The sequence below is a fragment of the Amphimedon queenslandica genome, unplaced genomic scaffold, assembly GCF_000090795.2.
Source record: "Amphimedon queenslandica unplaced genomic scaffold, v1.1 AMPQUscaffold_13514, whole genome shotgun sequence".
In the NCBI taxonomy this organism is placed as follows: domain Eukaryota; kingdom Metazoa; phylum Porifera; class Demospongiae; order Haplosclerida; family Niphatidae; genus Amphimedon; species Amphimedon queenslandica.
This window is the reverse complement of record NW_003546250.1, coordinates 386,688-409,490: the sequence shown is the minus strand read 5'-3', so window position 1 is coordinate 409,490 and position 22,803 is coordinate 386,688. Positions and strand designations below refer to the sequence as shown.

Sequence of the window (22,803 nt, the reverse complement as noted above, 5' to 3'; positions counted from 1 at the left end):
CAGTCCCTATACAGGACTCCCATTGAATCCAATCAGCACTTGAAGCACAGAGGAAAGACCATGAATAAACTTGAGTTGGAATTGTACCCACTTAAAATGAGGGAACGCCCTACATTGCAGTACTCCAGCTCGGCCCCTTCGGTTGCTATTGCCCACACAATCCAGTGAGGGGAACAGAAAGGAAGCCATAATATGCTCAGTCATACAAAAGGGTCTGCAGCAATATCTGACCATTGAAAGGAAAAGCGGCCACAGACAGAGGCAGCAGAGTAGGACAGGACAAGAGAGTCCGCTTGCTGCTGAGCTCAGGATAAAGGGAAAAAAGAAAATCAAAAATAGCAACCTTCCAAACTGCAGCCATCATCATGACACAACTCTATGTAGGGAATCTCTCCGAGGAAGGAGACGAGAAGAGCATTAGGAGTCTCTTTGGTAAATATGGGACAGTGAGGGAAGTGCTCATGAAGAACGGATATGCTTTTGTGGAGATGGAGAGCCCTTTGCAAGCAGAGCATGTCATGAGAGTGCTAAACGGTGAGACATTTTAGACTATAATAGCTTTACATTGGCCAGGCGCATAGTTTCAAAAACTCCATCAGCTAAAATGGATCCATCACACGTGTCAAGCTCACTGAACCATGCAGACTTAAAGTCTTTAAAAACGCTGCTACCCTGCAAAGCAGAGCGAGACAAAAAACCTACTGCTAAAGGCTTGCAGGTAGCAACAGCTTTAAGAGTAATTCACACTGCCATCTTAATTGTGAATTTAAAATCGTTATTATTGTTTTCTTTTACTAATTGCTTCTGTATGCCTTACAGGAACTGATATTCTAGGCCACCCAATGATTGTGGAGCCTTCTCACCAGCAAAGATTGAGCAGTCGGTAAGTCCCTGTACAAAGAGAAAGGGAAAGAGAGAGGGAGAGGGAGATACAGGAGGAAAACCTGTGCTAGTGGTGTGCAAAAGAATTTTGTGGTACTCCTGAAGCCAGCAGATGTAAAGAAATTACCCAATTGACCATTTTACCACATTCATATCATAATCCTCTCTCCTTCTTCTCTCCTTAGCCGATCACAGCTTGGAGTTGTCGAAGTGACAAATATTCCAACTCACATGACACTAGAGGTGAATAAATACTTGCATTTCATTTGGTATCATTTTTATCTCCAACACTTTTTTTACACATAATCGTAACAGGCTATAGAAAACTACTTTAATCAGACAGTCGGTCAAGTAATAAAGCTAGAAATTGAAGATAACCAGCCCGGTAGGTGTAAATTATCTTTATAATCTCCAATAGCTGTCCATTTTGCATTTACTACACAACACGCATACACACACTGCTTAAACATGTGTGCTGTGGTAACTCTTAATGTTATTAGCTGAATCCTCAATGCACTTTTCTCCCGCCTCCTCCTTCCTTTCATCCCTCTCTCTCTCTCTCTCTCTCCCTCCCCCCCTCTCTCTCTCAGCCGATTTTGGTGCAAAACGAGTTCTAGTCAGTTTTGAGTCGATGGAAATAGCACAGAGGTAAGTCAGCAATTTTTCCAGCTATTACTTTACTTTCCCGCTATTCCTCTTCTTCTTAACAGAGCAGCAGCAATGTATTCAGGCGAAGATACAATCCTAAAGGTGAGGGCTGACGCAATCAGATGCAGCCTGTATAGAATACTTGCATGTGTCCAAACTTTTTGTGTTCTTAAAAACATTTTGCAAATGATTCATGACTGCAATAATCACCTTCAAATCTGCTGAGTGGACACTCGTGGTTTTTATTGCACAATATCATTATGGGGCTTGAGAGGGCATGCCTTGAGCTTTCTTATCTCCATCTCTTTTTGAATCCAGTGTACTGTACTGGGAGAATATTACAGACCAGACTCAGCAGGTGGATTGAAGAATGGGCGAAGATCCATACCAGCCTCTCCTACAAAAGGAAACAATGAGTTCCCATTAAGGTAAAGGGAGGGAAAGCATGCAGCTGTGATGTGAATGTATAGTCAGTATGTCTGTTGTATTTGTGTCATGATGTACAACATTAGGCCACAAGACATGTTTTTGAAATTTTGATCCACCCATCTTGCATGATCATCCTCCATTACTATATCCCCTGGCTTCTCTCCCCTCCCTCCTCCTCTTCCTCTTTCAAATCAAATCCTTACCAGCTGTTAACGAGTGACTCCACACAGTCCTTTGTAATGAGGATTGGTGTCAAATGTAAGGATTCAGTCCACATGTGACCTGCTGACATTTGCCTTTTCCAGTCAAAGTAGTGAGAGCAGCCCTCAGAGACTGTTTGACTGTCTGTGTGCACTATCATCTGACCCTATATCCTCTTCTTTTTAAATATTTAATATTAACATGCTCCCTTTGAGGTAGTACTGTAATATTACTGTGATATTATCATCAATATTATTATTATTATTTTATATTTCTTTCTACATAGGATCCTTGTGCCTTCAGAGATGGTTGGAGCCATTATTGGTAAAGATGGTGCTACCATACGACACATTACCCAGCTCACCAAAGCCAGAGTGGACGTTCACAGAAGGGAAAATCTGGGATCCATGGAGAAGGTGAGAGAGAGAGAGAGATTAGAAAGAGAAGAGCTCTGTATTTAAAATAAAAAAGGAACCAATGTGTCAGCTATCTGTATAATGGAATAGTGAGTCAATGGCTGCTAGTTTCAGTTGTGGTATAAAAGGGGGACATTATACTTTGAGATAGAACAGGGTCAGTGGTCATGTTTTGAGCCACAAGTTTAGAAATATGAGCGAACCAAGCTCATAACTTGATACCACAATTTGTAGTAATTGAAAAAGAAACAAAGCCATGGGAGAAGACAAAAAGATATCACGTTAATTTCATTTTATTTTAAATCTTATTTCGCAGGCCATAACGATAATAGGCGGCCCTGAGTCCTGCACAGAGGCGTGTTACCAGATAATGAGGATCATGCAGAATGAGCTCCTTACGACTAATGGCAGTATCTTTGAAAATGGGTGAGTAACTCCTTGTGCATTGGTAATAATAATACATTGATAATACATTATGATACTAAAATGCTTGAAAGTCACACATGAAAGGAGCCCGAAGCAATACTTGTGCTATTACATGGTCATGATTTAATTTGTCATGTGTTGTAATTCTCTCTCCTTTTTTTTGTAGTAAACATCATTTTGAGCCTCTACCTGTTGTTCCTTTGAAAGTACTTGCACACAATGAGCTAGTTGGACGTGTCATAGGTAAGTAGCAATTGAGAGAACAGCCAATATGGCCTAGCTTCTTTAATCAACAGTGTTTAAATCATAATACCTCTACATATAAATCCAGCATATCCTCAAATAAAAGAGCCTGTCTCAGTTAGAAGCTTTGGGGGCTACATCCATTAAGTAGATATAGTCCTATATAAAGTATAGGAGGTCCTTTTAATAGAGTTACTGTATATAGGAATTAAAGATAGGGAATAGAGTAGCCTGGGGCTTTTATTCAAAGATTTACAGGTAATGCCAGTTACAATGGGGAGGATTGGTTGTCTAAGGAAGGAGCTAGACAGTCATTGAGTATAATGGTGCACGTTAGTGCCAGCAATAGCTAATGAGTGTCATGATTTGAGCTGGGGGTGAATTTCTGATTGATGTGGGATACTTAAAAAAGAAACAGTTGCAAATGTTCATGTGTGCAATATGAGTTGTTATTTTAGGCTAACTTGTGCTCTCTCTCTCTCTCTCTCTCTCTCTCCCCTCATACAGGCAAAGGAGGTAACACATTGAAGCGAATAATGGCTGAATCTGGTACCAAGATCACTATATCAAAGTAAGATGACATTACATGTGTGACACAGGCCGGATTTATGTACATGTACCCTGTACATTACATAGCTAATCTATTCCATTTAATCTTTCTCTAATATTAAAAGCTTATGTAAGCTTGTGTATGTGTGTCCAGATTCACAATGGATGTATTGAATAGAAGGGGGCATGGTTTTCTCTTGAACTATTATATAGCTCTGATAAGAGATTGTGATAAACCAGCTTTTACTTGTAAGATGTGTACCAGGTCATTGTGCTCTCTTTGTAAAGGGACTACTTTCTCATTGTCTTTAATACCAATAAAAACAATGAGACAGCATATGTACATGTACATTATGTATATATTGATGGTTAGATCAAGAAATAAATTTTGGGAGACTAATCTCATTAAAAATTGGAGACTTAAGGATCCCTAGGCTAAATACGAGAGACCAAAAGTTAAAAAATGGTAGATTTATGGAGACTTAGACCAAATGGGAGTCCCTAAACTCCCTCTAGATCCAATAGTTACTTACCTGTCTTGCATGTACTCTAGAATATTAAAAATGAATTGTCAAATGATGATATAATAATACTGTGTAACACAATGCCCTAACTCACTAGTACTTGTGAATACATAGTCAGTCTGATGGATGATATTCACCAAACTGCATGACCCATTAATGTATTAGTACTGCATATGCTCAAATAAGAAGATGAGGGTAGTGTTGGAATGCACTAAAATGATAGTACAGAGATTATGGGGCTGATTGCATCCCATTGCAATAGTCATGAGACTCCTGATAGGCTGGCCGAAGGAAGTTGGTATCATCTTATAACAACTTGTGATTGTGACCTTAGAAATGCTGTTTCTGCATTCCACTGTGCACACACACACACACACACATTGATAGCCATGCAAAGGCCATGCATCATAGTGTATGTATGTATCTATTTTATCTTCTTTGGCTGAATTTTTAATGCAATTACAATCTATATGTGATGTGTACATGTACATGTGTATGAGGTGTATGTACATGTACATATGTGATGGTGAGGGTTGTCATAGAACACAGGTGTAGCTCTGTAAGGCTTTCCTTGTCACAACCAATCCACCCATCCCTTGGCAACAGACTGGTGTACATTTCTTGAGCCTGTTATGTCATTACTAGGGTTTGGGTTACTAAATTGTTTTCTTTTTTAACTAGATCTCTCTCCCCTTCCCTCCCCTCTCTCTCATTCCTTCTTCTCTCCCCCCCCCTCTCTCTCTCTTTTAGACTAAAAGATTTAACAGCCTACAATATGGAGAGGACAATCACTATATTGGGGACTATCGATAATTGCAAGAAGGCTGAATCATTGATCAGTGCTAAACTGAGAGCCTCCTATGAAAGTGACATGAGCCAATTCATGCTATCAATTGTAAGCTAAACTATTTCATTCAATTCCTTCCCTCTTCCTCCCTCTCTCTCTCTCTGTTTTCAATTACAAACACTTTCTTTCTTCTTAGGATAATTCTCCAACCAGCTCACCTCCTCAATCTTCCTTCTCTGCCGAAACCTTTACCAAATCTTCCGTCATTCATCCCCAGTCTCTCCCGACCACACCCACTGCTATCAGGACCTTTCAAGACTACAGTCAAGAGCACACTCGTCTTACAACCCTCCATGGATCAACCGGTGCACTGGAGGTCAACGGGCTAGGAGGATTCTATCCACCGCCACCATCTTCCCATCAACCTCAGCCACAGACACAGAAACCTCACTATTCTTTGAGTGGTGGACCTCCTGTTCAATACGGCATTGACCCGATGATTAACGGAACAGGCCACGCCTCCAACTCGTACTCCAAGAACTATCTCTACAGCGGTAGTGACATGAGCCATCCAACCCCTCCCCTTTCTGCCGGTTACCAAGGCGAGGATGACGATCTCACTGATGTATTCCACGGTCTTTCTCTCAAAGACCCCCCTGGGATCGGATACCGCCGTACTTCAAGTATGATGTCATCAATGGGCGTCGCTGCTAGGCGAAGTAGTGCTCCAACTCAATCGGGCGGTCCGATGGTAAACTGGCCAAGCAGCATCAGTGAGGAAGAACCGTTTGTTCCTCCAATCGGAGGAGGAGGGCCTACGTCATCTAAACTATTTGGAATGTGGTCTTCTAATCCGGTTCAACCCCCAACAAGTGCTCAGTCGTCTCAAGGGGGCGGAGCTCCAGGCTCCATCTGGTCCCCGACGTTTGGTTCCCGCCCGGAGAGCGAACTTAGTAATTATCAAGACTCCGATAGCTCCAACAACGGGTTCTCTCCTATCTACTCCCCCGTTACGACAAATGGGATATTTGATTCCAACCTTCTCAGTAATGGCAGGACTGGCGGACTATCCATTCACGCTATCACTAGTTCAGCTGGTACACACAACAGCATAATGGTGAGTCAGTTAATGTACACATGTATGTTAGTACATGTAGGATTAGTCATTGGTGGTACATGTACTTGTACATAAAACTTTGTATTCCTTCAACTGCTGTCCTTAATATTTATATTCTCTTTTCTTATCTCTGCTCTTCTGAAACTACAATGTATATTTGTGACTCCAAATAATGACAGCCCTTAATGTGTGTGTTTTAAAGTCTATTCTTCCTTGCTTTGTAATTATAGATAAAAAGCATGAACCTCTTATCAAAAAGCCTCAGTTATACCTTCTGTACATATCATGGAATGTGACTCTTCCCTCCATTAACCCACGCCAGCCACAACCCACAGAATCTATTTCTATTACTTAAAATGCCATTCAACTATAAATTATGCTTAAACTTGTCTGTCTTACTAACCACAATGCAAGCCATTAAACCACAAAAACCTCAAAGCCTCAATAGAATTTCATCAGCTATTCTTGGGTATTATGTGAAAGATACGATTTGGTGGGGAGTTCTTCCAAACAGTGGGCTGACTCCTCTCCCCTGGGCTGTGCCAATCTTCCTTTGAGATCTACCTCAGTCTTCATTAGCTGGGCTACAGGACTGGGTAGTGCCTGTCTGTTCCCTCCCTGTACATTACGATCCACTTGATACCCACTCCTTCTCTTTAGCACTCTCTCCCTCAGCCAGTAATTAGTGATACATATAAAGTATATTGTGTATCTGTCACTATATACTGTGTACATATAGTGGTGTATTGATATATATATATATGGCTTGAGACTAGTTAACAGTATGTATAATGTATCATTTATAATTGTGTGTGTGTTATAATTGTAAGACTCTGTATGTGCATGTATCTAATCAGAGCAAGATACATGTGCATATGTGCCTGTTAATGAGAGAAGTTTGTACTAGGTTATATGCACCCATTGTGGATGTGTATGTACATGTAATATATGTGTACTGTGTAGATGCATGTGAATGCTACATGAAAAGGTCAAACTAAGGGGATAAACATGACCAGTCTACCCTCCCCTCTCCATTCAATGGAATCCTATTCACAAGTAGAGACTGTAGGCCAGCAATTCAATGAATAATATTAAGTACATGGACAGTTATTAATGATCATGAATAATGGAATGCAATTAGTGACCCATGGAGAGATCCTGTAATATGGTTTACAGAGACAAGTGCCTGGTTTGTTGATAGAGTTACATGCTACTTAGGCTAGCATTTGTACTCCTCTTCTTATAACATGCCACAAGCACTTAGCCTCCACTTATCAAGTGTGTATCTTCACCCACTTAGCCACCCAATACTGTTTGTACTACTACTGACCTCTTCTGTTTTATTTGTTTCTCCAGAGCAAGGGGACCCTTACCCCAGCCTACCAGCCTCACGATGAAGGGGAGAGCTACATTGACTCATTGATAAAGGATTCTGTGAGCATTAAATAGAAATACACTCACCCCCACTCTGATACTAATTAATATAAATTGACTATACAGTGTAATCTTTATATACAATAAGGACACCTCTGTATTAAGGACAGGTAGTGTGGGCCCAATGGTGTCCTTAATAAAGAGGCTACACTGTACATGTATTAAGGACAGGTAGTGTGGGCCCAATGGTGTCCTTAATAAAGAGGCTACACTGTACATGTATTAAGGACAGGTAGTGTGGGCCCAATGGTGTCCTTAATAAAGAGGCTACACTGTACATGTATTAAGGACAGGTAGTGTGGACCCAATGGTGTCCTTAATAAAGAGGCTACACTGTACATGTATTAAGGACAGGTAGTGTGGGCCCAATGGTGTCCTTAATAAAGAGGCTACACTGTACATGTATTAAGGACAGGTAGTGTGGACCCAATGGTGTCCTTAATAAAGAGGCTACACTGTACATGTATTAAGGATAGGTAGTGTGGGCCCAATGGTGTCCTTAATAAAGAGGCTACACTGTACATGTATTAAGGACAGGTAGTGTGGACCCAATGGTGTCCTTAATAAAGAGGCTACACTGTACATGTATTAAGGATAGGTAGTGTGGGCCCAATGGTGTCCTTAATAAAGAGGCTACACTGTACATGTATTAAGGATAGGTAGTGTGGGCCCAATGGTGTCCTTAATAAAGAGGCTACACTGTACATGTATTAAGGACAGGTAGTGTGGGCCCAATGGTGTCCTTAATAAAGAGGCTACACTGTACATGTATTAAGGACAGGTAGTGTGGGCCCAATGGTGTCCTTAATAAAGAGGCTACACTGTACATGTATTAAGGACAGGTAGTGTGGGCCCAATGGTGTCCTTAATAAAGAGGCTACACTGTACATGTATTAAGGACAGGTAGTGTGGGCCCAATGGTGTCCTTAATAAAGACTACAGTATATGTAAATTGATTGTATCTTCTCCTCTTTATAGGTCAACACGGTCACTACTTCCAATACAATCAGTGCTGGTACTGGTTGGTAAAGAAACAAAGTCACATTATACTCCACCAACTCCACCATTCAACACCATTCAATGCGTCACCACCTCATATTAATCAAAACCTCGCTATATACAACTCTTCCCCCCTCTCTCTCTACGTTAAAACAGGTTCTACGTACTGGTCCAACTTGAATCAGTATCGACAACTACCCGTTCCTCTCTCTTCTCTTAATCTCTCTCTCTCTCTAGTGCGTGTATGTGTGTGTGTTACATATAGTCTTTCATCTGGTTTATATGCATTAGTCTTCTCTTATGGCTCTATTATTATTATTATTATTATTATTATTATTATTATTATTATTATTATTATTATTATTATTATTATTATTTTGTACTATTTTTCACTCTGTCTCTCTGTTCCTCCTCTAACTGCATTGCTATAAAATCATTTAACTCCTTCTGCATAACCCTCTGTCCAATCTCTCTGCACCACCTCTCATTATTATTATTATTATTATTATTCATTACAGTCAGATAGCAGTCTTCAGTTTTGTCATTATTATTATCGTTTGTGTGTCTTTGTTCATTTCTGTAGTCAACTAGATCTCATTATTCAGTATCTTTCATACTTTGCTCTCTCCACTTCTCCTATAGTCAATCTGTCATTGTTTTATATTATTATTATTATTATTATTATTATTATTAGCTAAGCTTTTGTTTTTGTATATCTCCTGTCCTTGTCCCTCCCTCCCGCCCTTTTCCTGCTGACCATCAAAACAGCTGTCAAGCTATAGCTATTGTCATTCGTTTGTTTGTTAGTTACGTCGTTACTCCTCCCCCTCACATCACCTACATATCTACCATATCATCACTTCGTTCAAGTCAAACCCTCGTCTTACAAACATTTTTAACACTTTTCGTTTGTTGGTTTTTACATACTACAGGTACGACAAGAAACCACAGAAAATACTTGACCATACAGTCCCCCCCTTAAGTACAATCTCACTTTCTCTCTCTCTCTCCTTCTCGTTTTGTCCATATTATTATTATAATTATTATATTAGAAGTGATTTTGCTGTGACTCATTTAATCAGGTATTGTATCAATTAAAGAGTGTATCATTCATAAAGACAATTTCCTTTTGATTTTTCTTTGCTATATCATTTATTATTAATTCATAGCTGAGCTGTGTTCACTAGCTGCTTATATTATCAACAAAATTTAGAACGGTTTTCTCTCTCCTCTTTCTTTTCTTTCACTTATTAATTTTTGTGACATTTATTTCAAAATGTTACAGATTTTTTTGGTATATAAAAATTGATAATAATAATCATCATCATCACACTATGGGGGACACATTAACACAAAATGACAATAAACAGATGATAAACACACTTAACAACACACACATGTATATATATACAAGTATAGTATACATGTACATCAGATGCATGTATAAATAAATATCACAGATGGTATAAACTCTACATCACACAGTTCAGTTTACATACATGTATATGTACATGCACAAAAACATTAAGGAAGGAGAAGAGAGAGAGTGACATACAAACTTTACGAAGGTTTTTCAGACAGAGACGCAGAGAAGTCCGGCACATGAATTTTAATGCCAATCTCCGGTCGTCTCTGTTTCTTGTTCCTGCTTGAGGTATCGCCACTTAAAATATCGCCCTCAGACTTAGCCTTCCTCCTATGCAGATGTACAAGGAAAGAATAGTTTTATGATGCTATGGATGGTACTGTACTGTGGGGCAATAATCACTGTATTGATGCACTAAAATACCATACAAGATGATTTATTGGCGAGGAATTAATATTGGTGATTGGCGGTTCTATGAAGAAATCACCAATTTCTTTACGCGTCAAATTCGGCAAATATTACTCCCACCAATAAACCATCTTGTACGGTATAGTGAATTGATCTGTTCTGTACTATCATCAGTATCTTTCATTAGAATGTGTTTGTAGCATTCATAATTAGAGAACTAAAACAACTGACGCATAATTATGTAGAAGGAAAGTGGGAATGTGATATGTGTACAAGGAAAGTGGGAACATATTGGGAAAATCCAGGCAGAGGGAAATGATGGTTGCAGATAGGGTAAGCAAATGAAAGAGAGAAAGAGAGGGAATGTAATCTCTATTATAATCGTTAATATAAAATATATTAAATGTTGGATAATACAATCTACTGCAGTTGATAGAGGGAAAGTGCAGCTGGGCACAGTTGATACAAAGCAGGAGTGAGTATTTGATATGAAAGATGATAAAGAGGGGAGATGAATAATGGCTGTTACCAGAGGACAAATGGATTCATATTTTGTATTATTTTAGATATGCTCAATTAGAGCAGCCACAGTAAAGGGTAGCAGGGATGATCATGTGATAGAAATAATAACAATTAATTATGTCACGAATGTAATGAGTCCAGTAGAAGGAGCATATCATTACAGAATGCAATAACAATAGGAACACAATAACAATGTCTTACAGTATCATTAATTACACATACATTTAGGTCATAAACTGACAGCATGAGCAGATTTAAAGCTAAAGCATAAGCTATAGGTCTGATAATGAACACTTGTACATGTATACATGTACATACATGTACATGTATACATGTCACTTTGCTGCTTCAAAAACAGTGTCCTATTCAAGGCATTACTAAGCTGCTGTTACCAAGTTGCCTAGTAGATATTACCACACACACACACACACATATATATATATATACAGTATATAAATACAAATGATAATTATAATGATACATGTCCTTGCATTAAAGAGACCACATACATGTAGGTGAGATAAATGGTACAAAATGATCACACACACACACACACACGATCTCTACCATTGCTATAATAAAGAGAGAGAGAGTGTATGTAAGCTACTGTAATCTGAAAGGTCAAAACACCTCTTTCTGTCTGCTATCAGTTGACAAAAGGGGAAGAGTTTATGATAAAGACATGTAGTATCATAGTATTATTGAGTATGTGTGTGATCGATACATAGAGAGAGAGAGGGTCGGGCCACACTAAGTCTGGGGCTCTTAAATAAATTGCTGCGGGTTTGTATGATGATGGACACATCATGTGTGGAGTGAGTGAGTGTAGAAGAGAAAGGAGATAGAGATTATAGATCAGGTGTAAAACACCAGCTGTGATTGTATATTTAAAAACACTTACCAATACTTATCTACTTGTTTGTAGCTTTAAATACATGCACATGTGCAGGAGCTAGAACTACCACACACACTCTCTCTCTCTCTCTCTCTAGCTCTCTCTCTAGCTCTCTCTTTATGTTACCATTCTTACCTTCTTCTCTTTTCTTCTTGAATGGCAGCAAGTATGGCCTTCCCTTTCTTGTCCTCTGGTGTCAAGAAGTCATCTTCATCTGCAGGATCAAACTGAAGATCCTAAAAAAAGGGAGAGAGAGAGAGAGAGAGGGAGGGAGAATTTAATAATGAGAAAGAAGAGGGAGAGAGGAGAAGGAGAGACATAAAATAAAAAAGTAACACTCCTAAACAAACACAAAAAGAAATGAAGGAGGAGAGAAGGAGGGAAAAGGAGGACCATACAAAGCTCTTAAAACCAATTCGCCCACTTTTGAACCTCTTAGAAACTCCCAAAGCCTCTTTTCAAAGTATTAACAAACAGTCCCTGGCTCTCAGAGCAAGTGTACATGTATACACAGAAACCTTATGAGAGGCAGTGTACTCTATAGGCCCATAGTAATGCCTTGGTTGTCATAGTGAGGAGAGAGGGATGGATTAGGGGAGGAGAAGCATAGGGTGTATATTAACATTTGAACAAACTACTCTCAGGGCATCATTTTGACAGAGGCTTGCCCTATCTTGCAAGGTATGCAGCAAAAACTACCTAAGCAATTTTTAAAAGGAACACATTATATGTCTTCCTGTTAGCTATAAGAAAAGGAGATTTATAAAAAAAGAATAAGAACACACATAACATATACTTTTATATTTTATCTACCATGTACATATATGTACATACATGTAGATGCCTATTACACATTACATGTACATGTACATGTATGTACTATGTAGACATGTACATGCACTAGATATGTACCAAGTTAAAGGCAGAAGGAACATGTAGTGATAGTACAGTACATGTGCATGTACAGGCCAGGTAAGATAAAGGAGGTATAAGATTATAAGCATCAAAATATGTACACATAATGACTTAGACCCCTGGGGCAAGACAGGTACTTATAGGGTGTCAGTAATGTGGTATTACAGGGCATTGTTTAAATAGTTTAAGTGTCATAGGAACTCCCTCTCTTTCTCTCTCCCTCCCCCCTCTCTCTTCTCCCTCCCTCTCCTTCTTATTAAATTCCTCCTCTCCCTCCCTCTCTCTCACCTTCACTGCCACATGGTCCCCATCTCTGAGTGATATTGGAGCGTTCTTAATATTCACGTGAGTCCCTCCCTTTCCACTAGCTCTAGCAACACCTGTAGCTCCTCCTCCTCTTCCCTTTCGCTTCCCTTTCTTCTCCTTATCTTCTCCGTTTAACTAAAAATATTAAAAAAATAAAAAAAACAGCTAAAGAACACAAGCTCTCACAGTGTGTCCTTCTATCCTAATCCACTGGAAAGATTCGAATTTATGCTTAGCCAGGACGATCCTGTCGAGGGGCATGGCCAGAATGTGACTGATGTGGCTGTAGAGTCCTATGGGTGTGGTTGATACTGCCGTGTCATAAACCACCTGGAAATCAAAGTTTAAATTAAAGTGAAAAGGATTTCCTTGCATACCTCAATGGGTTTGCTGTACGATTGAGAAGGCAACCGTCTCATGTATAAGTTGAAAAGTATGCTGGTAGCACTATAATTAATGATACATAATATATATAATAATAAAATATGTGTATGTACGTACGGAAGGTTCTCTTCCTCGGGAAGAACTTGACAACATATCGAAGAACCAGACACTAGCTTAAGTCGTCTGAAAGTGAAGAGAAAGACAGAGATTTCAATAGTGCCGTAAATCTTTGAATAAAAACCCCAGGCTACTCTATTCCCTATCTTTAATTCCTATATACAGTGCTAGCTCTATTAAAAGGACCTCCTATACTTTATATAGCACTATATCTACTTAATGGATGTAGCCCCCAAAGCTGACAGGCTCTTTTATTTGAGGATATGACTCACTTTAACGAGTGGGTTTTATCTTTGAAAACTCTTCCCGGACGCTTGTTAAGTAGATCCCTCACTCGAAGGAAATCGGAAGAAGGAATATCAATTAGAGACAACTAAAGGATCGAGTTTTGTATAAACAGTAAAATTTTTGTGAATTAACCAAAATACATTGGTAATTAATTTCTGTGATTAAAATATCATTAATAAAACATGTCCGACTAAGAAAATTTGGAGCTACTGTCATACGTATATATGGGATAAATGGAACTGTGAATTACCAAACCTTACCTCTGATAGGCACATTATTTGTTCTTTTAAATCTTTAACAGAACACTCTTTATTAATTTCAATATTTCCAATAAAATCCAACTGCCCGTAGACCTGAGGGAAATAGTGAGACGGAATTTGTTCGTGAAGAGGAATCAACTAAAAATAAATTAAAATAATACCTTTAAAAATTAAAAATATTTTTCTTACTGACTCTTCCACTGTCACTTCCATCTGCTCGTCTCCAGTTCCTAATGAATAATTAATTAAACAGTGACCACACCCACCAATTAATAACCTTCAGTGGGTCCTTGGAACCAGTCTTGGACTGAGAGAGGAACATCCTCTCCAGTCCTCCTATTGTCCATAGTGTAGAGGTGCACGGAGAGACGAAGGAATCCCTTCAAATTAATCAATCAATTAATTAATTGATCGATCAATGAATATCATTACCTTTGGAGGAAGCCGCCCACTCTCAATTAAAAAATACTCTCCACTTCTGAACTTTAGCTCATTTACAGTTGCAGCCTAATTAAAAGGGGGTGTGGTCAATAGATGTTGTTATGGAGCTGGTCAAATTTTGGCAAAAATGAAAAGTAGAGAATTCTTCATTTTCATAAATTTTCCTGATACATATACATGTTCTTATGTTGTGTAGAAAGTTTGAGCTGATTCTGATCACATTTGGATTTTTTATGAATTTTTAAAGTTGCTCCAAAATCGGGCCAAAGTCCCTGTACTATAGTACAGGGTCATCGGCCAAATTTCACCAAAAATGAAAAGGAGAGAATTCTCCATTTTTATAACTTTATTTGATACATATACATGTTCTTATGCTGTGTAGAAAGTTTGAGCCGATTCCAATCACATTTGGATTTTTTATGAATTTTTAAAGTTGCTCCAAAATCGGGCCAAAGTCCCTGTACTATAGTACAGGGTCATTGGCCAAATTTCACCAAAAATGAAAAAAAGAGAATTTTCTGTTTTTATAATTTTCCTTGATGCATATACATGTTGTTTTAAGTTTGAATTGATTCCAACCACGTTTGAATTTTATACGAATTTTTAAAGTTGCTACAAAGTCTGTCCCAATTCCCCTGTACTATAGTACAGCAAGGTGTATATTGTCAAAAATGCCTCCAAGAGAAAATATTATTATTCCTACCTCGTCATCAACAGTTTCCGCTGATTCTCCTGCCCAGTTACACTTCCTAAGATGCCACTCATCACCTACACAATGTAAAACTGTCATTATACAGATGTACATATACATGGATGTACATGTACATGCATTATAGCTATGCATGTTATCCAAACACATCAGAGTAATAGGTAGAAATAATTAAATGATTTAATACTTGGAAAACCAAACACTTCATTCTTCATTTTCAAACTACATGCTACATGTACTATATCTCACACAGCATTAATTGTTATCAGTAAACCATTACTAGTATGATATTAGATTACTCAAGAAAATGGTTTTTACTAAAATTGAAAATACAAAGGGCAAATAGCAACAGGTGTCCTTACATGTACATGTAATACATACATGTACGTACACATGTGTATGTGGTTCATGAGTATTCTTTAATGAATGAGGTTGGTCTATTGAAGCAGTTTGGGAGAGTGTGACCCTCTGGCTTCATTAGGCTGAGGTAATGGCCACTTATTATAACTACAACCACACACATTCAATTTCACAAAACTGCAGCCATTGCATGAGTGTGGCATTGATACAGGTAAAGGTACATGTATGTACATGTACATGTATAATATAAAAGATGTGTATACAGTATAGTCTCTCTTAATGGACACTCTCTATAGCGTACACCTCCATTTAACAGACAGCACCTAGTGTACCAATTACATTCCTTACTGTATAAAATAACCTCCACATAAAGGACACCTCTGTATAACAGAGCTATACCAAAGTGTCCATTATATAGAGGCTAGTCTGTATTTAAATGAATTACCTTCCAGCCCAACTTTAGCAACCATCACAGAGCAAACCTGTGTAAAGAATGGAATTAGAAGCAGCAGAAATGACTAGACATACTTCTTTTATTGTGGAGGATCTATCAACAATTACCTCTTGAAAATTGCCACCTGGAACAGCACACTTTAAAGGAATCTGGGAGAGAGAGAGGGGGAGGGAAAGAGAGCAAAAACAATAAGTTCAAGTATTGTTATTATTATTATTACTTGATTTCTTAAAGGAGCTAGACCTGGTTTCAGCACAACTCTCATTCCAGACTCAATACCAGCTTCAGAGACTGACTGTTCCTCGGCCAGCGACGGACCAAGCCCTTCAAAATCATCCTCTATACACAAACAACCTCCGCCTGTGGGGGAGGGGCTTGTTACCATAGCAACCCGCCCATGGCTCACTCACCCTCAATATTGTCCAATTGTAGTTGAGACGTAATGTGACGCTTAACTTGATGCAGTTGCTACAAGGAAATTTTAATAATTATTATAAAAATTATCAATAATATTCGAACTTCGGTTTTCGAGACTTCAACAGGATAGACTGGATAATCTTCTACACCAGAATCCTAGCAAAAAGAATATTTACACGCAATTGTTATAATTATTATTGACACTCACCACACATCTGTTTTCTATTAGAAACGTGATCATCTTGTTTTGCTTGTCGGCTACAGAATAAGCGAAGGATTTGTATCCTTTCTTCGTCTTTAGTTCAGCTGTCAAATGATCACCGTCTGACAACGAAAGATCAGCCAAAGTATTCTTATCCTGTTGGAAAGAGGAACAGGAGAGAAATATATGCACAAGTCTCTTGTAGATTAGAAACATTTTGTGACAGAAATAATTAGTGGAAAAAGTTATATTATTTCTATAATATGTGTATTGTCCAGTGAAATTGTCTTAACAGTAAAAAGAAATCTGAAAATTTCCTAATCTACAATAGTTTTATCTCAAAATACTTCTAAGTACATTTCTATCTATTAAAGCAACAGTGAAAATCTATTTTTTGCAAATTTCTAATTTAGCAAAATCAAAGTTACATAGTAAAAATTTCCACTACATGTATATACTGTGCATGTACTTTTATACAGGCATACATGTACATACTTTGTGTATTGGGATAGTTTGAATAGTCGCATCCCCAGAACGAGCTATTGATGAGAGGAGGAGGTCACATGACAATAACATGATACAAACTTACTTGATCTTTGAACTTGATTCAAGTGAATATCGTGAGGAGACGAACAATTGAGCAACTCAACAAAATATTGCTAAAAGAAAAAAAAAGAAAGAAATTGTAAAATATGTATTATGTACATGTAGATTGATATTATACAGACTAGCCTCTATATAATGGACACTTTGGTACAAGAAAGTGTCTCTGTTATACAGAGGTGTCCTTTATGTGGAGGTTATTTTATACAGTAAGGAATGTAATTGGTACACTAGGTGCTGTCCGTTAAATGGAGGTGTACGCTATAGAGAGTGTCCATTAAGAGAGACTATACTGTACAGTATTTACTCTTAATTCAAGGATTGTGGTAGATTTCGGGAAACCGTTAGAAATGGTGGCGAGGGTTCCATCAGAGTCCGCTGGATAATTCAAATGAAGTAGAATCGGTTCAAGATCTTTTCCAAGTGGAATGGCATCATCATTCACCTTGAAAATAAAAAAGGGAGGGAAGAAGAGAAAGAGGAAGAAAGGGGGAGGGAGGCGATAAAATAAAATAAAATATTTACATAACCAACAGTGGTTCCATTCCACACAAACAGGTCAGCATTATTTGAAATACCAATGTCAATCAATGAAGAATTTTCATCATCTAAAGACACACACACACACACACACAAGTAATAAATAAATAAATTAATTAATTAATTAATAATATGAAACTAACTGGATATACATTCATATACATGGAGACCAGCTGGTAATTTTTTTGCTACATTGATACACATTGTATCAGGGAGGGTACAGAAATCACTGATCTCCTACGAGAGAGTTTTAGTTGATTTAAGTTGAGTGAAGGATCATCATCATCATTATACTTGTATTATGGTGGCTTGTAACTGTGATACTGATTGCCTTCTGTCAAAACTTATCACATGAATTAGATCATTCTATAAATGAAGATAAAACAACACTACCTCCCTCATCTCCCTCTCTCTCTCCCTCTCTCCCCCTTATTCTCTTCCTCCTTCCTTCCCTCTCCCTTCCCTTATACACTCTCATAAATACCATAATGTTTTGAAGAGCTCCACTAGCATACACGTAGTAGACTGATGGATGTATGCTGAGATTAACTGTGTTAACTGCCTTTTCATAATGCTGCCTGTAATGAATAAGGAATGAAGTACATATACAGACTAGCCTCTATATAATGGACACTTTGGGTACAAGAAAGTGTGTCTGTTATACAGAGGTGTCCTTTATGTGGAGGTTATTTTATACAGTAAGGAATGTAATTGGTACACTAGGTGCTGTCCGTTAAATGGAGGTGTACGCTATAGAGAGATGCTACTATACATATGCATGCACATACATGTACATGTACATCTACTGTGGTACCTGTCTGCTTCAAGAACAGCATTGGTAGTAGCCACTTCATCTTGTAGCCATTGGGGTACGCCATAGACAGGATTGCCAGCCGCTACATGTAAATAAATAATATACAAATACATGTACATGTACACTACATGTGCAAGTACCTTCGTTGGGTCTTTTGAGAGATCTCAAACGATAGAACAACATGTAAGCACTCTGTCTGCCGGAGAACATCTTATCAATGGCGGAAGGATTGACGGAAAGAACATGAGAATCATTGAACTCAAACCAAAGGCCATTACTAACAGGAACACTGATTGAGGGAGGGAGGAAGGGAGGGAGAGAGGGAGGGGGAGAAAGGGAATAAGAGGGAGGGGAGAGAGAGAGAGAGAGAGAGAGAGAGAAGAGAGCTATTACAAGTGATATTAATTATTGAAGACTCACTCATTCTTAACAGGTGTGACATCTTTATCGGATACCTCCCCCTCATTCTCCTCAAGCTTGTGAGGAGTACATTCTTTAGAAGATAAGACTTGCATGGCTTCCTCCGAGTCTTTTTTGGGTGATGTGGGTGGGGCCTCACTCTTTAATGTGATCGTATTAGTAGAATCAATTGAGAATACATCACTGTTCTGCCTTATGAACTAAGAGGAGAGAAAGGGTACAGAAAAGGAAAGAGAATCATTTTAAAGCACTACATAAGAGGTGGTTATACTTTGCTAATAGGACCGTACTGCTGTTTAAACCTTTTGTTCCAAGTAACACCAGTCTGATCTTGAAGTAGCTAAAAATACAAATATATGTAATAAATAAATAAATGATACTAATATTGTAATCAGCCTCTATATAATGGACACTTTGGTACAAGAAAGTGTCTCTGTTATACAGAGGTGTCCTTTATGTGGAGGTTATTTTATACAGTAAGGAATGTAATTGGTACACTAGGTGCTGTCCGTTAAATGGAGGTGTACGCTATAGAGAGTGTCCATTAAGAGAGACTATACTGTACATGTACATCGTTATTTTTATTACATTATTCCAATGATAGTCAAAACAAAAGGTTGACCTACATGTACTGTAGTATAACTGGAGGGAATTTTATTGGCAAGCAGCTGGTAATTTGGCAAGGAAGAGACTCAGAAGCAGACTCGGAGATTAGATTAGCAAAGAAATAACGTCTCAATCATTATTGAATAATGAAGTTTTAATAAAGAACATTGACAAAACAAAAAATTAAACCAATGCATGCGAATACATGTATATGTACATGCAGCATCAATACAGGTAATTGTATATAGTCTCTCTTAATGGACACTCTCTATAGCGTACACCTCCATTTAACGGACAGCACCTAGTGTACCAATTACATTCCTTACTGTATAAAATAACCTCCACATAAAGGACACCTCTGTATAACAGAGACACTTTCTTGTACCCAAAGTGTCCATTATACAGAGGCTGGTCTGTGTGCTGATCATTATTCATTACTTTGCAGAGTTTGTTGATGGTTGCTTTTCCTCCGCACTGTGGTATGATTGCTTGAAGTAGCTCCAATGGAGAATTATACTCTAAGACATCAGCAGAGAGGGACTTCTGTAATGAAACAGGCTCCTTCTCCTGAGAGAAAAAGGAAGAAAGAGAAAGAGAGAAGGGAAAGAGAGAGAGAGAGAGAAGGGAAAGAGAGAGAGGTGAATTTAAGCTATAATACATGCAGGCACACATACAGGTTGTGTCCAAACTCCTAGTCTGTCTATATCTCTAATAAATGCCACATAGTGACCCGAGTGTGTGGTCCCACTGTGTATTACAACAGAGAAGAGATCATATATAAACTCTTCATCTTCTCCTCCTCCTTTCTGAGGGTTTCCTGGCCTCACTGCCTCAAGATAAGGTTTCATGATAAGTGAACGTGGAAACTTAAAACTAGATAAATCCTGAAAAGAGAGAGAAAAGGAATGACCATGGACAGGGAATTTCGCCAAAAATAAAAAGGAGAGAATTCTCCATTTTAATAATTTTTCCTGATACATATACATGTTTATATGTTGTGTAGAAAGTTTGAGCCAATTCCGACCACATTTGGATTTTTTTTACAAATTTTTAAAGTTGCTTTAAAATCGGGTCAAAGTCCCTGTACTATAGTACATGGTCTTGGGTCAAATTTCGCCAAAAATGAAAAGTAGAGAATTCTCCATTTATATAATTTTTTCTGATACATATACATGTTCTTATGTTGTGTAGAAAGTTTGAGTTGATTCCAATCACATTTGGATTTTTTATGAATTTTTAAAGTTGCTCTAAAATTCCTACATGATAGTGACCTTGTATCTTTCTCCTTTCTCAAAGTCATAAAGAAACCTCAGCAGGTTAAAGGTGAGTACAGGTGGGAGTTTACGTAGTTTAGCCGCCTATGAGAAAGGAAGGAAGGACATAACAATAAAGATAGATGTACAAAGTGTAGAAAGGAAGAGAGAAACAAAATAAAAGAATAAATATTGACATTTCATGGCTTTGTATCAAGATTTCAATGAAAGGGAGTGGCAAATCAATAATAATATAATCTTGTGGGGGCCGGGGCATGTGACTAAATTTAACTTAACTAATAAATAAATCAAGTTCAAGGGGGCTGCCAAAAGGAGAGAAGCTCAAGAGATTCATATAATATAATATACCATTTACTGTACATACAAAAAACTTACTCTTTTAGCATCTACAAGACAATTACACGTCCCACAGCGATACTGGTTGCTACCCTCAAGAACCTCAACGTCACAGAACATTTCTTTAAGAGCAGACTCAAGATCACCTCTCCCAGTCAGAGCGACCGGAATATCAAGAAAGTCTTCTTCTCTCTCACTCACATTCTCACATCTTCCACAAATCACCTGGAGAGAGAGAGAGAGGGAGAGGGAGAGAGAGAGAGAGGGAGAGGGAGAGAGAGAGAGAGAGAGAGAGAGAGAGAGAGAGAGAGAGAGAGAGAGAGAGAGAGAGAGAGAGAGAGAGAGAGAGGGAGGGAGAGGGAGAGAGAGAGAGAGAGAGAGAGAGGAGGTAGATTAAATATCATTATAACCAGTTGGATAATGTCATTATGAGACTATACTACTAAATACTCAGTTTATTGGTAAAAGTCCAAATTACACGTAGTTAAGCAATTAGGAATATACAAACTTGTTGTACACTGGTCCCATGATAGAGCTGGGCAATGAGCTGCTCTCCTGATGTACCAACTAGTGAGGATTCAATGGCATCAAACAAGATCCTGTTTAGCTCCTGGACGTCATGCTGCTGCATTTGCTGTTGGAGAGAGACGGGGGAGAGAGAAAGAGAGAGGGAGAAAGAGGAAGGGAGAAAGGTAGGAGCTAGACAGTAAAGAATTCAATCCAATACTTCGTTGTTTGTCCATCCAAAACTTGAGACAAGTCCTTCCACACCCACAGTGTCCTGATCAGCTAACAGCATACGAGCAAACAGGTGCTGCAACTGAACTGGGATATCCCTAATCTGAGGGGCCGGGGGGAGGAAAATTGAAATTTTGCATGAAAATTATGATAATTAAACATTTCAATAATAATAATTATTATTAATATTAAATAATATTAATATTTAATTAACGTACCATTCCAGCCTCTCCTTCAATACCAAGCTCTTCTCGACTCAGTGAAAACAAAGACTCTAAAAATTAATCGATATTCATCCTCCCCCTCCCTCTCTCTCTACCTCTCAGCTCTGGCGTATAAAATAAAGTTTGAAGGAGAGCGTTCATGTAGCAGGTTGCACCAAGATTGCTTAATCCACACAACTTGGTTCTGTTCCTTGGTGGGAGGGGCCTGGGTATCCCCTGTTGTCCCCCTTGTCCTCCTCCCCCTCCTTCTTCAGCTAGAGCTGCATCTTCATCAAACAGACCAGCCAGCATTGTCCTGACCACGCCCTAATAGGGTGCACGCCCCCTTAGGATGAATAATTAACCAATTAATTAACACGTGTTTTAATTTACCGAAATCGTCCATATAACTATGATTTTCCATGATTTTGAAGTAGCTACTTTTTTAAAAGAACTATTGTCTTACAGTCCATACCATAGATGGTATTTTGAAAGCAAAAAGTCAAAATGAAAAAGGGGTGGAGTTCGTTTTTTTATTATTATCATGTAGCTGCAGATATTTCTCTCATT

General features: G+C 38.4%; 2 protein-coding genes across 3 annotated transcripts; one reads left to right on the top strand and one right to left on the bottom strand.

Moving 5' to 3' along the window:
• Nucleotides 1–112: 112 nt before the first annotated feature.
• LOC105315026 (insulin-like growth factor 2 mRNA-binding protein 3-B) lies at nucleotides 113–9,960 on the top strand. Its single transcript, XM_020002051.1, has 15 exons — nucleotides 113–534; nucleotides 820–883; nucleotides 1,068–1,125; nucleotides 1,198–1,267; nucleotides 1,473–1,530; nucleotides 1,593–1,632; nucleotides 1,849–1,958; nucleotides 2,447–2,576; nucleotides 2,893–3,002; nucleotides 3,169–3,245; nucleotides 3,753–3,816; nucleotides 5,069–5,213; nucleotides 5,302–6,222; nucleotides 7,579–7,656; nucleotides 8,635–9,960. Exons 1-15 carry the CDS (start codon nucleotides 366–368, stop codon nucleotides 8,683–8,685), a joined length of 2,145 nt encoding a protein of 714 aa, XP_019857610.1. The 5' UTR covers nucleotides 113–365; the 3' UTR covers nucleotides 8,686–9,960.
• LOC100641916 (ubiquitin carboxyl-terminal hydrolase 40-like) lies at nucleotides 9,921–22,739 on the bottom strand. 2 transcript variants are annotated; one of them, XM_020002011.1, is made up of 38 exons: nucleotides 22,627–22,739; nucleotides 22,350–22,579; nucleotides 22,249–22,304; nucleotides 22,020–22,133; nucleotides 21,801–21,926; nucleotides 21,332–21,517; nucleotides 20,954–21,040; nucleotides 20,357–20,566; nucleotides 20,121–20,249; nucleotides 19,348–19,416; nucleotides 19,077–19,276; nucleotides 18,797–18,945; nucleotides 18,657–18,738; nucleotides 18,327–18,420; nucleotides 18,137–18,208; nucleotides 17,986–18,079; nucleotides 17,837–17,910; nucleotides 17,610–17,747; nucleotides 17,289–17,358; nucleotides 17,195–17,238; nucleotides 16,706–16,855; nucleotides 16,600–16,653; nucleotides 16,491–16,548; nucleotides 16,301–16,440; nucleotides 16,155–16,229; nucleotides 16,072–16,108; nucleotides 15,261–15,325; nucleotides 14,549–14,623; nucleotides 14,394–14,496; nucleotides 14,306–14,346; nucleotides 14,117–14,254; nucleotides 13,841–13,941; nucleotides 13,569–13,634; nucleotides 13,445–13,514; nucleotides 13,254–13,397; nucleotides 13,050–13,202; nucleotides 11,982–12,082; nucleotides 9,921–10,351 (listed from the first exon to the last, which is right to left on the bottom strand). In XM_020002011.1, the coding sequence occupies exons 2-38, from the start codon at nucleotides 22,543–22,545 to the stop codon at nucleotides 10,216–10,218; spliced, it is 3,897 nt and encodes a 1,298-aa protein (XP_019857570.1). In that variant the 5' UTR covers nucleotides 22,546–22,579; nucleotides 22,627–22,739; the 3' UTR covers nucleotides 9,921–10,215. The 2 variants fall into 2 exon arrangements, with proteins under 2 accessions (XP_019857570.1, XP_019857565.1); XM_020002006.1 differs by having other exon boundaries at nucleotides 22,350–22,739.
• Nucleotides 22,740–22,803: the final 64 nt, after the last annotated feature.